At 34.1% G+C, this 14100-nt stretch overlaps 1 protein-coding gene across 3 annotated transcripts in view; it reads right to left on the bottom strand.

Annotated features, from left to right (window-relative positions):
* Nucleotides 1-14100, bottom strand: part of KHDRBS2 (KH RNA binding domain containing, signal transduction associated 2) — a 378776-nt gene that overhangs the window by 21290 nt on the left and 343386 nt on the right. Inside the window, exons 9-12 of one of the 3 annotated variants that reach the window (XM_080584880.1) lie at nt 11899-12072; nt 10499-10627; nt 9882-9933; nt 2291-2499 (exon numbers count right to left, since the gene is read on the bottom strand). In XM_080584880.1, coding sequence (XP_080441006.1) covers nt 11975-12072 — 98 coding nt within the window. In that variant the 3' untranslated portion in view covers nt 2291-2499; nt 9882-9933; nt 10499-10627; nt 11899-11974. Of the gene's footprint in view, nt 1-2290; nt 2500-9881; nt 9934-10498; nt 10628-11706; nt 12073-14100 lie in introns of those variants that run through there. The other 2 variants (XM_080584879.1, XM_080584878.1) reach the window with 2 other exon arrangements.

Genomic DNA, 14100 nt, shown 5'->3' with positions numbered 1-14100 from the left:
TCTAGATTTAGCTGAATCTCGAAAATCATATATATATATATATTTCTTTCTTAAAGCTGGAGATGTGTTAGGTTTGAATAGCTTTTAACTACATTTGTTTAGTTTTGTTTTCCCAAAGTAACTTTCACTTAATTTTTCACACTGTACTGTTTATTAAAAGGCCAGGATTTCCTGTTAGAGTACAATGTTGACAAACTTCTGATAAATACTGCTTTTCTGCTGGCAGTCAGTCTTCACTCCCTTCCCAGCTGAACTGAAGTTCAACTGAGAAAAGTGTACCTTACATAATGGCTTGGATACTCAGAGAACCCTCTAAACACCAGTGAAAATGAAAGTAAAATTAACTTTATTGAGGAGAACAATGGTAAAGATTTCAGAAGGCAAAATCTGCCCGTGAGTACTTCAGACAGTAGAGAAAATTTATAGCAAGGCAGAGCCAAATTTTTATCACCATTTGCAGAGAGAAAATCCTAGAATGATAGAATAGAATCAAAGAATATCCTGAGCTGGAAGGGACCCACAAGGATCATTGAGTCCAACTCCTGGCTCCTCACAGGATCACCCAAAAATCAACCAGATCATTGTCCAAATGCTTCTTGAACTCCGGCAGGCTGGATGGCATGACCACTGCCCTGAGGAGCCTTTTCTGATGCCCAACCACCCTCTCGGGAAGAACCTTTCCCTAACACCCAGCCTGACCCTCCCCTGTCCCAGCTCCATGCCGTTCCCTCGGGTCCTGTCGCTGTCCCCAGAGAGCAGAGCTCAGCGCCTGCCCCCTCCGCTCCCCTCGTGAGGGAGCTGCAGGCCGCCATGAGGCCTCCCCTCAGCCTGCTCTGCTCAGCCCTGAGCAAACTAACTGGCTTCAGCTGCTCTCCATATGTCTTCCCTTCTAGACCCTTCACCATCTTTGTAGCTCTCCTTTAGATGCTAACAGTTTTATGTCATTTTTATACTTTGGTGCCCCAAACTGCACTCAATACTTGAGGTGAGGCTGCACCAACACAGAGCAGAGCGGGATAATCACTTCCCTCGACCGGCTAGCAATGCCACGAAATCCTAATATAGCACGGGGAAAAAAAGTGTCATCGCTTTCAGAACATGTGACAACAAAGAAAGGAGAGTCTGTCCTGAACTGCAGAAGACTAACTTCAGGTCTGTTTTCTTCTGTACAGTCACAAGGAACAAGGAAAGAACTATGGTTGGAATGGAGATATGGGAAGTGATGGTGTGTACAGGATTGTGGCAAGCATTTCTGGTGCCATTATATGGAAACTGCCAGAGGACTTGCAGAGGAACTCCACATTAGCTACTGATACTATTTTTTCTGTTTACCTGAAACCTTTTGGAGGTTGCTAGTTACCATCAATAAAGACTGAAAATGCTCTTTAATTTCACATACTGTTTGCTGAAGAACCAATCCCATTTCTAATAAGTAAATGCAATAACTCTATTTTCATATGGCTATAAATAAGGTTATTGCATAAAACCCACAACTTTCTTATAAATATTTAGGACAGAAGATTTAGGAAATGTTAGATTTATTATATTTTAAAAATAGTTACACTGGGTTCTTTAGATATATATGTGAGGTCATAGCATTTAATTATAAGACCCCTTCCTACATTCTTCTACACAAGACTGAACTCATTCAGGATATGGGCTTGAATTTCATTATTTAATTAATTAATTATTTTACTGTTTTCCATCTGTATTTCCACTGCTGTAGAATTATTTACTTTCTCACAGGCTTACATTTTCCATCATTTGTAGCAACAATGATACAGTAACTGAACCTTATAAGCATTAATAAGTGTAGATTCAAAACACCTTATGAAGGTACAAATATTTTTCTAAATAAACAAATAGAGAACAGAGAGAAAAAAAAATGTTTGCAAAATGTTTTAACATGACCATCTGATGAGTTATCTCATACCAAGGAGAGATGATTTCTCAGAATACCTGGCATTTTTAAAAGCTTGTTCTGTGTTCAACATATGGCATAAATATACTTTGATTACTTTTATGTTACTTCTATGAGAAAGGCTTTTTATGTTAGCTTTCCTGACCACAGAAAGACAGAATAAGAACTTAAATGCATTATCAAACATTTCTATCTCAAAGTAACATACCTCATAGGTATATGCATGAGCTCTCTTCCCATGACAAACCTAAGGTGAACTAGTTTAGAACAACCCTCTCTCTCTCTAAAGATTGAATTATCTCAGTTTCTGTCTGAATTATCTCACCTTTGGCACAGACTAAAAACATATTGACAAATACCTCAGCTCACCTGATAGACTGGAAGATCACCGTGAGTCTGAGCACCAACATGTCCTGGAGAGGGTGCTAATGGTGGGTTTAGAATTCAGTGCTTTGGAGATTCCCAGTCTGAGGCTCAGTCCTTCAGATCCCACTGATTTATTTCAAGTGACGCTGAACATTCTCAACTCCATGAGCACCACTCAAAAGGTACAGTAATTCCGTAAGGGCTCCAAAATTCTGTAAATCAAGACAAAGTTGGACACATTCAACGAAAAACACAGAATTAGTTGTCACATTAATATTTACCCTAAATGACTTAGATAGATTCACAGCATCTCTGTGACAAAGGGTTAGTCTGGGTGACAGACAGCTCTTGGAAGACACTGCCTTCCAAATTCTACAAGCTATGAAATAAAGAAGTAACAAAAAATAATAATTTGCTACACAGTTCTGATACATTTCCTGTGCCCTGCAAGAAACACAAGTGGAATGGAAGATCATGTGATCATCTGCTTAGAGTCTCTAAAATAATGAATGTGCACAACAGGGCAAAAATGAGGACAGGGAACAAACTAAATGCTGGCATTTCTAGTTTTGAATGTTTGTGAGGTTATTGTATGGAACTTACGTGATAACAGCTTTCTCATCCAACTTCTTTCTTTTATATTTTTTATAATGCTACAAATTTATGAAGTACTACCTTCAATACCTTTTCTCCACCTGCAATCATCTACTTGAGATGAAGGCTCATGGCCTGTGCACAGTAGTATGAGCATGCTTTTATCAATGTAATAAAAAGACATTTGTAGCAGTGAGTTTTATTAATACCAACACTGCCTTAATGCAGATATATATATATATTGAGATATAGACTCAAATGGATTCCTGGGCAAATATTTTCAACTGAAATTTTTTCTTGCACATGGAAAAGCTAGTTTTGATGACATAAAAAGGTACATCTCGCTGGTGGTACTGTAAAACTTCCATTCTCTGTGCACAGCATTTTTAGTCTGGTTTATATAGTGAGACCTCTTATAAAGCTGCATCTACTTGGATGAAGGTGAAAGGGCCATTCAGGGTAACAGTGTCTCTGACAGAGAACTGCAATCACTGTTCCTCATTGACAGCTACAATTATCAACAAGACAACAAATGGAGCAAAGGTCTGTCTACCAGATCACAGGCATCTCAGCACTGTGAAAGGGTGCAGTATCTTGAAGTGCTCTTCCTGGGTCAAGGCTATTTCAGACTGCCTGCTAAGCAGGACATTGGCTGGAATAACCCAATGCAGTGCTTAACAGATTCTGTTTGAATACAATTAAATTATAAAAGATGACTGAAGATGAAATTTAAATTTCATATTCCCTTTTCAATTGTTGATATCAGCATGGACTTTTAGAGAGTGAAACCTGAGTAAGATCATCTGGATTGAATTCTCTATCAAAAAGCTACTTTGCTTAACTGGAGTCTATCCTTACAGAGCATTCTAGTTGATTGCTTTTGTCTCTACATGATGGATTTTAATATAGATATATTAAAAAAAATGTATAATGTCCAAAATGTCATACAGAATAAAGAAAAAAGCCCATCAACTTAAAGGATACCCTGAGGATATTAAGCTGAAGTCATATATTATCAGAAAGTAGTAGCATTCATTTGAATGAGAGTGACCTTGACTATCTTTTCATCTGAAGTCATTATGAACAAATGTTCTTTTGGGAAGAAGAGGAAGAAAAAGAAGAAAAACAGGAAAAAGTCATAGGTTGCTTATCCAAAACCTCTCCACTGAATTTTTACAATGGTTATATAGGGTTGTTATGAAGTTCAAGAAGAAATAAAGTGAGTTACTAGTTGAGAAATTAATATGGAAAATGAATATGTTAAACTATCATGCAAAATAGTCTCACATTTTGTTCTGTTTGCAGAAGAAAAGAAAAAGAAAGCCAGAATGCTAAGAAGTCATAAACAAGGAGCTCAGCTCTTTGGTTCTCAAAAGCTTTGACTTATTAATGGTAACAGAGTGTGTAGATCTTGTAATGCAAGGGCATATAGCAAAGGCATTCACTGTTTTTGTGTGAGCTTAAGTCATCCATCATTAACTAATGCATCCAGTGTGGCAAGAACAGTGCTAGACATGATATAAGCAGGTATTCTCATCTTTTATAATAACATCGCATAGTAACACTTAACAAGAAGAAACTGTACCTCAATTAAATCAATAAGGTACAGCAGCAATAATAAGAAGCAAGAAACATTGTTTTAAAAATTAATTGTTTTAAAAATTAATTCTGCTCTCATCAGGGCACTGAAGCATTTCCATCATCCTACTTGTACATCCAAATAAATGTTGTTAAAATATATCAGAAACTTTTGATCCTGTCTATACGGTGTCTCGACAACTTCTTTGGGAATTCACAGGATTTACAGAATCAACTACCCTGCCTCTTTCATTTTTTTTCCTTTTCATGTGTGAATGTGTGTCCTTTACCACTATAGCACAGGTGTGATCTTTCTCCTGTAAAACTTTCTTCTGATGTACAGATCTGAAGTATGAAAGCGTGAAAATGTTTTCTCAAGAAATCTTGCTATTCTCTGGTAAAATCTTAGATTTCAAAGATAAACATTTTAGGAAAGGAAGCATTTATGTCTTTCAATAAGTACTAAACACAGCCTTTTATCAGATTTTACATAAGCAAAACAAAACAAAACAAGCAACCTTTTGAAAGAGTTATATGTTTTTAGTAGAAGTTTAGAAATCTGCATTTCTTATGCTAAAGTTCACAGAGATTGCTTCTGATTAAGAATGAAAAAATTGTTCCAGATTTGTACAACTTGGACACATACTTCAGTAATTTTAAAATGTTCTACTGAGTTATAGAATAAAAGACCTAGACAACCAGAGACCATGAAAGGACTGAAAATCTTTTTTGGTTTCAAAGGGCATTCAGTCAGGTCTCAATGAGCAATAAAAAGGACTGGAAAAATATAATTAGCTAACAACAAAGTGGCAGATGTTGATTGTCTTTGAAGCCCTAATCGGTCTGAGAAAGTTACCTGTGTATCTTTTCTAACTCCATAGACCAATGTGGTAAAACAGATAAGATGAAATACCCTTTTTATAACTCCTAGGTTCTAATAACTGATGGAGGTCATATTTTTAGTAGGGCAGAAAACTTCAGAATGCACTAGACTTATTTTTCTATCTAGCATCCAATTGTTTTTTATTTTATTTTATTTTATTTTATTTTATTTTATTTTATTTTATTTTATTTTATTATTTTATTTTATTTATTTTATGTTATTTATTTATTTTCTGTGACTTTACTCACTAGCTTAGGTTCCTTTTGTACTTTGGTCAATATATCGACAACAGAAGATTACTTGAAATATATACTAAAAGAGTCTTCATCCTTTAGACACATTTTTAACTATAGCCAGCCTTTGCATTTTTTTTAACTATTTTTCTTTGTAAAAATAATTCCAATCTTGCAGTAAAATTCAATGCTTTGATTCCTACCTTAAAAAATGCATCTACAAGTGAACTTGGCCTTTCTGAGCCTTAAAAATACATATGTTCTGATAGAACGAGGGGGTTCTTTATCATACAAGATGAATTTATAATCTATTCTATGATACTGCCTGTATGAATGTTTTCCCAAACGGCTTCATCTTCTTCCATTCCCGAGTCATTAAATGAAGTTCAACAGCAGTATAAAAGAATTCAGGTTACATTTCCAGGAAAAAAAAAAATAAGGAAATGCATTAAGTAGGTTGTGTGGACAGCACTGATTTCCAATGGTGGTATCCCTATTTAGTCCTTCTGCAAGTTAATACAATACAATATGGAAAGCTTTTTAAGACTTCCATTCCTCACTGGCTCATATTCTTCCTTCAAATATTAACAAATATTTTTTCTCTTTAACATTTAGCTTATTTTACACCTCTCCTCTGCCATCACTTTTAACATGTGACTGTATAATTTGACTCTTGCAAAACTTTTTAAACAAATTCTTAGAAAGATGGTATACAAAACACCTACTGTTTAACCTACTGTTAAATCTCAAAAAAATACATCATCGATGTAGATCAAATTGACATTTATTTAAAGAAAAGACATCACTTATTCATAATTTTAACCCTCAGATAACAATCCTGGATATTTCATGAGTATTACCATAAAACTATATTTTCATGATAAAATGTCTTTTAACTGGTGCACCAATATATGTTAATTACCCTGATTCTGATGGTAACTTGGTTACTTTACTAAATTCCAGATACTCAGCTCAGTCCTGGCTGTCCCTGGCTATAAGGAGACACAGCTTGTAGGGCCTAGTGAACAGGTCTTCACACCCATTCCTTCAGAGCTACCACAGACACAGTGATTTGTTTTACATGCACTCACACAACATGACCCAGTTTTAGAAGTCAGTACACATTCATGTATAATAGAGATGTTATTGCAGGGTTATAGACTGAATGGAGCATGTGCAATAAGGAATATCTCCCAGCTTGATGGCTATAATAGCATTATTCTGAATGGATGTTGAGGACATCAGTGAGCTAGAAGAATATTCTTAATATTCTCTGAGGTGAGGTCATGCATACTATACTTCCTAAAGTTCTTTCATTCACATGAAGATTTAAGATCCTGTTCAAACTTCATTTTCTGATAAAGTTTGTTAATATAGCGATATCTAGTTTTTTCTTTTTTCAGTTAGAATGGCTCCTGAATACATGTAACAAGTCTATTAGACAAAGCAGTCCAGGAGTGCACTTTTTCTTCAACTGTTACTTTACCAGGAGCCTGTCCCTGGTGGTGCATCTTCATGGGGTCCGCTCCAGCAGGTGACTATGCACTTAGCCACTTAATGCTTTTTTCTGACTCTGCTTCTAGGTAGCTTTGAAAATTGTCTTCCGACTCTGCTTCTAGACAGCCTTGAAAATTGCTTCCCCTCTTAGACCAAATCTCTAACAAGGGAAGCTGTGCCAGTATGACATATGAAGTTAAAAATTCTATTACAGTGATGTCCACTCCACTACCTGATCAACATTTCAACAATGCAGAATGTCAAATGTTGCATAACCAGCCTCCAGAAATCATTATTTAAAAACAGACACATTGATTCTATTCCTAACATTATTTTATTTTATTTTATTTTTTTGTAATGTGCATCCCTTGCATTTACAATGCAATAGCCTACCTATTTAGGGCAATAAGGGTTTCCATCTGGGAGTGCATATATGATCTACTCTTTCATGAAAGAAGGGAATTTTTAAAAAGTAAACAGTTCCATTTTAGAAAGAAAACAATGAAATCAATATTTAGCTTGATAACACAGAAGTTATGAATATTTTTGTGTAATTTTGTAAAATAGTATATTTTACTGTTTTAAGTACTGAAAATATAACGCAATAGTTTATTTTAAAGATCAAACTGTTCTATAGGTGAGGTCAAGCTAATAAAAAATCTTTGAAATTTTTAATCTCTGGCGTCTCTCTCTCCCACTTTCTCTCTCTCTTTTTCCTCCAATGTTTTTAGTTTAGTTTTTGATTTTACACATTGTTTTGATATTGAATACAAGTTTTCTTCCTATTACAAGGTAAATGACTTAGTATGTGAATTCATCCAAAGAAAACGTGTTTAGTGGGTGATTAGTGTCTTGGAATTAACCATAGCACAAGTTAATTTCTGTGTTTTCTGATGTCTGTACGTTTTCAGGACCTCAGAATTATGTCTGTCTTGGTGGATGTGGGGAATACATCACACCTTTTCATGTAAGACCTAAAGCTGACTGTTAATTAAAATACTCATAGTTCCTTGTTACTCTCTCACAAATTAAGAAGATGGATATTTATTTATTTATTTTTTATTAAGAAGACAGTTGATTAGCTGTAAAGCTTCTTCCAAAATTGATGTGAAATATAGTTTGTAGTTAACACAGAACAGCACATGTAGTTATGGGTAATTTTTCATACTAATTTCCTGAAAATCAATAAAACAAATGTTTGCATAAAGAACTGTTTGCACTGACTTATCATTTTTTTCTAAATGGTTCCTACACAAGAATATTTTACAATGCATTATTTTAATTATATATTGTGCTTTTTTTTTTTTTAAATTTACACAAATAATAACTGTAAAAGAAGACTTGAGACAATAATAGTGCAGGACAATGCTCTAAGACAGTATGTATTGAAGTTTAGCCTCAAGGAGCTTACACTAGTTACCCTCAAACAAAAAATTAGTGTACAAGTGTGAAATTCATTTTATACACTTAGCCCTGGATCTCACATCAGGTATGGTAGCTCAGAGTTTTGTGTAATTACTTAATTAAGTAAGGCATATGAGCTTTTCCTGAAATACTTATATAGTAAAAGCTATGGTGGGTAATAATTTATAATCATAGTTATACCAGTGTGCAACTGTATTTATATCAGAAGAGTGTGTTTTTCTTACCTGCATAGATGTAACATAGACTGACTAAAGCATATTTGTATAACTATATGCAAGATGGGTAGGTGAAAGTGTTTTACTGCAGTGGGATACTCAAACTGATGTGAGTGTAACTTGCAGACAAATCCTATTGCTGTCATATGACCTTGGCCTGTAGAGCGGATGTACCACATAAACCAAACCACTTTTAAGGTAGCCCTTTGGAGAGGAAAATTAAACTCATTGTATCTTGCTGTACAACACAACCTGTGCTTGTAAGTAACCATGGGATACAATGGCAACTGAAAACTACAAACCAGCGAGACCCCAATCATGGGGAAAAGACGCCAGAGTAATAAATGTATCTGCGATTGTGTATTTGGTGCACATCATCAGTTTTTTTTATTAACTCTTATCTAACCATGAGAGAGCAAGAAATTTTGTGCATTTTGTGTTTTGATTAGTGGACACTTCTGGGTGAATGGACAAAGTTCTATTTGAGATGACTTTTTATGAAGTTTCCAACAGCAACATTTATCATTAATCAATAATCTCGTATAATTTGAAGTTTATGTAACAAGGTTATCAAAAGCAAACAAGCAAACAAAACAACCCCCCCCCCCCCCTTTATCTTTAGATATTAGATAAGAGAGAAATATAGCAAATTATGCCTTGATCCATGTAATCACATGGTAATTCTATTAACGTGTCTACCATTTTAAAGTGTAACAAAGAAATAATTATCAAGCAAAAGAATAAAAAGCAAACACCCTGTCTCTCTACAGATCTTTTTGTCATATACAGTAATGATAAATATTTTGAGAAGCAACAGGTAAGCAACTATTTTTCTAAATCATATGACTTAAAAGTTTCCAAAATGTAAACATTCTTTTAATAAACATGAGCTCTTGTTTTTATCAGGAGCACTTATAAAGTGTCACATGATAATATTTACCATTAAAACAGTTGACTTCTTTCATTTAACTGAAATGTATCATACCTTACAGAAGCAAATGCTTTGATTGCCATTATACCCCAATCTTCACACAGCTATGAAAGGAAACACTGCTGGAAATAATTATTTACTTTAAAACTCCACATGAACATGCTCCCATGTGTTAGTAAACAGAAATGTATGAAGAAATGTGAAATAGAAAAAAGCCTTGAGACGTGGCAGAGCTTACCTGACAACTTCTCAGCAGATCTGCTGTTTAGCTGTCCAGTGCCTGTGAGGCCCTGAAACAGTGAGACAGAATAAACTCAGTGTAACAATCATCTAGCCCACTACATTCACTTTTAACACATCAGGTTAAAATGACAACATATGCTTAATTAACTATTCAAAAAGAATTAGCATGCAACTCCAGCTGCAAGAGACTTTGTTCACAAACTACTTTGTTCTCATCAAAAAAGTAAACCAATCACATTGACAAAAAGCCACTGTAAACAAAAAGACTGTATTTAAAGGATTAACAGTTTTGGAATCCCTACCATCAAGTCATCTGTTTGGTTGGTTGGTTGGTTGGTTTGTTTTCATCAAAATTTAGGTTATATATTTGTTGTTAGCAAGAGTTGCATTACTATTATTGTTAATTTTAGTTCTGTTTATTACCTTGAGGGTTATATATTGTAGAATCATTTTGTTGTCACTAGTTAATGTTAATTAGTTGTTTTAATAACCTATATACCTATTTGTTATCTTTTGGTAGGTTTACTTTTTTAACTATCAGTAACTTAATAACTGAGAATATTTAACATTACTGTTGCATACTCAAAATTACAGAGTTACTATTAGTGTTACCTGTTTAACGTTTAGTCATCCTTTGAGTCCTGCGACATATTTCCTTAATAATCATCAGCCATCAAGTCTGATAGTCTCAAAAGAAATATCAGCCCTCTAAACTGCCTTCAAGGGCGGTGATATTTAGCACTGAAAATTACAAATAAAGTTTTTGAGGTTGAGTACCAACAACTGGGCAGTGACACTGATGATTTGTTTATCAAGACAAATTGATATATACTACAAAAATGCAGTCAACGCACTCTTCCGAGTGAAAACAAATAAGTGAATCTATGCAATGCTTACATGTTGAATGGGATATTTAATGTGCGGGGAAACTCAAAGGTTGAAGAACTAGCATTTAGACAGTCTAACAGTGGTAAGTGGTAATCTTACCTCTTTAAACTCCATTACATTCTCACGAGAGACATGCTAATACAAACAAGTCAATCAGAGTTTGTGTTTAGCAAGATCAAGCTTAGAGGATAGTTTAAAATCCATTTATTGTTCTAAAGCATTTTTTTCCATTAACATGTTATACATTAGTGGATACTAACCATGATTCATGTAACAGTTTAGTTTGTTAACTTTTAAATTATTTAACAACCAGAAGTTATTAATACAACTTTTAAAGTCTTACACAAAAAGCTTAAAACAGGCTTGGGTTCATTTTTGTAATTTTTATATAAAAAACATTTTTAGGCATCTCTTGAAAAAGAAATAAAGCAGGCATTTAAAGCTAGAAAACAAGTAATTCCAAATTTAGTTTGTTACAAAAGGTTTCAGCTTTATTGACAAATTATGGCAAACATATTTGACAAAATTATGGTTTCCTATTTAGAGAAGCTTACACATGGAACTTTATGTGATTTTTTTAACAAATACAGGTTAAAACACTGAACAAATTCAGTTAGCTACATACATACAGTAGCTGCTTGTTTTCAACCCCATTAAAACAGCATTTAAAATTAAATTTACAAACTTAATATCGAACATCTTAATCTAAACTAACATATATTAAAAAAGACAGGTTAAAACATCTTATCTACAACTTGATTATTGTCTGGTTCAAATGAAAAAAGGAAAAAAATCATATTACAGTCTTTCAGCAACCCTAAACAAAAACTCAGCCTTAGCTAGTATGTAGAGAGACTCAAGATCTGTAACAGTGTCATGCTTTTTAAGTTACACACAGCAATGAATACAACCAACAGAACATCATCTTTGAATGGTTTCTAGACAATGCTTGCCAAAGTTTTTGTTTGTTTGTTTCTGTTTTTTTTTTGTTTTGTTTGTTTTTAAAGTCCGTGTTATAAAATAATACTAATGCCAATGTCACTCCAATGTTATAAGAAATACAAGTAGTACATAGGATAATAATGAGCAGTAATCCCTAGGATAGAAAAGAAATGGACTATTACTTGTCTTGTTGCTGTTTATGTGGAGACCACAGGCTATTAATTGTCTTTGAGATGAGGTCACAGATGAGGAGGACCTTCAATATCTACCATAGGGGTGTTCCCTGTAACCCCCTCGGGCTGACCTTGGAGGTGGTGCCTTTAGGCTGGAACGGGTGGTGGCCCATTCTTCTTGTGCTAAAAACAGAAGAGAAAAGATATGTTTTGTAAATATCTAACTGGAAAGAACAAAGTGATGTCACCACTAACGGTTGTCAAAATTCTTGAGAGTTTTGGCTAAAAGCTTTACAAAAATAAAACAGAGATGGTGTTGTCATTCATGTCTTTATCTTCCCACAAAACCAAAACAAATCAAATCAAAATGAAACAACAACAACAAAAAATACCACCACCACCACCAGCAACAAAAACCAACAATAAAACAAAACAAAAAATCCCTACAAACATAAAGAAAACTAACCTTCTACTTCTCAACATAGACATCTCATCTACGTCAGGATGAAAAAACTCTTACTCTTTCACTTTCAGCAGAGAATGGATATCTAGTGCGGTGGCAGTACAGTCAGCTTTGGAAAAATCACTGCACATGCCTGCCAGCTCAGAATTTATTTTGTGTTTTGAGCTTCTAGCATTTAAGATAAAGCATCAATGTGAATAACATTTTATGTAGCTGGTATGTTAATAAGATGAAAACTTGAATCATAAAAAAGTAATTGAAATATATTTGATTTTTAACTTCCATTTGAGGCAGAAAGAAAAGAAACAAAAATAATGGAAGAAAAATATGTAGGAAGGAAGCTACTCCGTTAAGCTTTTGCTTTGCCAAATAGTTTTTGTTTTGTATTATCATTAGAATAGTTTTTCTTTTTCTTAATTGGTACTAATTATATATATATATATATATGTATAAAACACGATATATATGCCCAGAAAGAATAAAATAAAATCCTTAAAACTTTTTCAATATGTACAAAGTTTCTATAAATATTTTTTCACAGACAAGGTATTTCTGGAAGTTGAGCCTTTCAATGGAGCAAACAGGAACCTACCTACAGCTGTAGTCTAGCAGTTGAACCCCAAACTTCAACTGTTTTCCCTAATCAACTAGTGGATCGTTGAACAATTTCTGGTTTCGTCTTCCACTGACTTCAGCTGATTGTACATACAGTGCTTAAAATGGACATCACAGAAATAACAGTATATCATCTCTCCTATGTCATACAGTGTAACATTTTCCCTGTTACAGTAGTCTTAGAATATATCTGAAGTACACATGATCACCAGGCAGCTTCAAAATCTCTACATATCCCTGCAAAGTTATGTGATAACCTGTGTACATTTTTGCGATGAAATATAGAAACTATCTAGAAATCAGTGTGGCAAATATTAATTGTTGTCAATATATTGTCATTTTGTTAGTAATCTGTATGTTTGTATTAGAGATTTGTGTAGAAGATAAATGTTTGTAAAATATGAAAGTAGAAGACAAGCCTTCTGATGCTAGTGCAAAAAGAACAGTTTTTAAGATGCATAAAAAGCAGAGACTGAAAAGATAAGAGTTTAGAAGATTGGAAGGTGTCTTCAAGCCAGTGGAAAAGAGACAGAAACTTTCAAATTGACCATAAAACAGTATATTTGCTATTGCTATTCATACAAATTTAATTGGTAGATATAGTAAAATTGACTACTCAGTCCTGAGCTACTGATGAAGGTTTGAAACATTCGAGGTCCTTGCCCCATAAATTTAAAAATTTAATTGTATCCGTTTTTAAGAGATACACAATTTTTATGTCATGATCCATAAAACTGAACAAAAGAGCATTTCAGAATATTTTTTCCTGTTTCAGGATTTGTTTCAGACTATTGTTACCTCATTCAGTCACCCCAAGCAGTGTTGAAATGAGTACTCTTAGTGTATTGACAAAATTAATCTATATGAAATAAATGTGAATGTTGCTGAACTCCCACGTAGAAGGAGATAAGCTGTGAATCAATGTGGGGCATATCAGATCTGGTAAATCAGTGCAAAAACATTCCTTGCTTATAGCTAAGAAGTACATATTTTTACTACGTTATTGATGTTACTTGCAACTTTCTCATTTATTTGCTATTAAACCAAGCCAGGATATTCTTAAGTTTGACCTGATCCCTGAGGCACCTGTAGAAAAAATCCAACCCCAATTAAATTTTATTTCTCCTCTCTCC

This window comes from Anser brachyrhynchus, assembly GCF_964034855.1.
Source record: "Anser brachyrhynchus genome assembly, chromosome: 3".
NCBI lineage: Eukaryota > Metazoa > Chordata > Aves > Anseriformes > Anatidae > Anser > Anser brachyrhynchus.
This window is presented reverse-complemented; position numbering and strand designations above follow the sequence as displayed.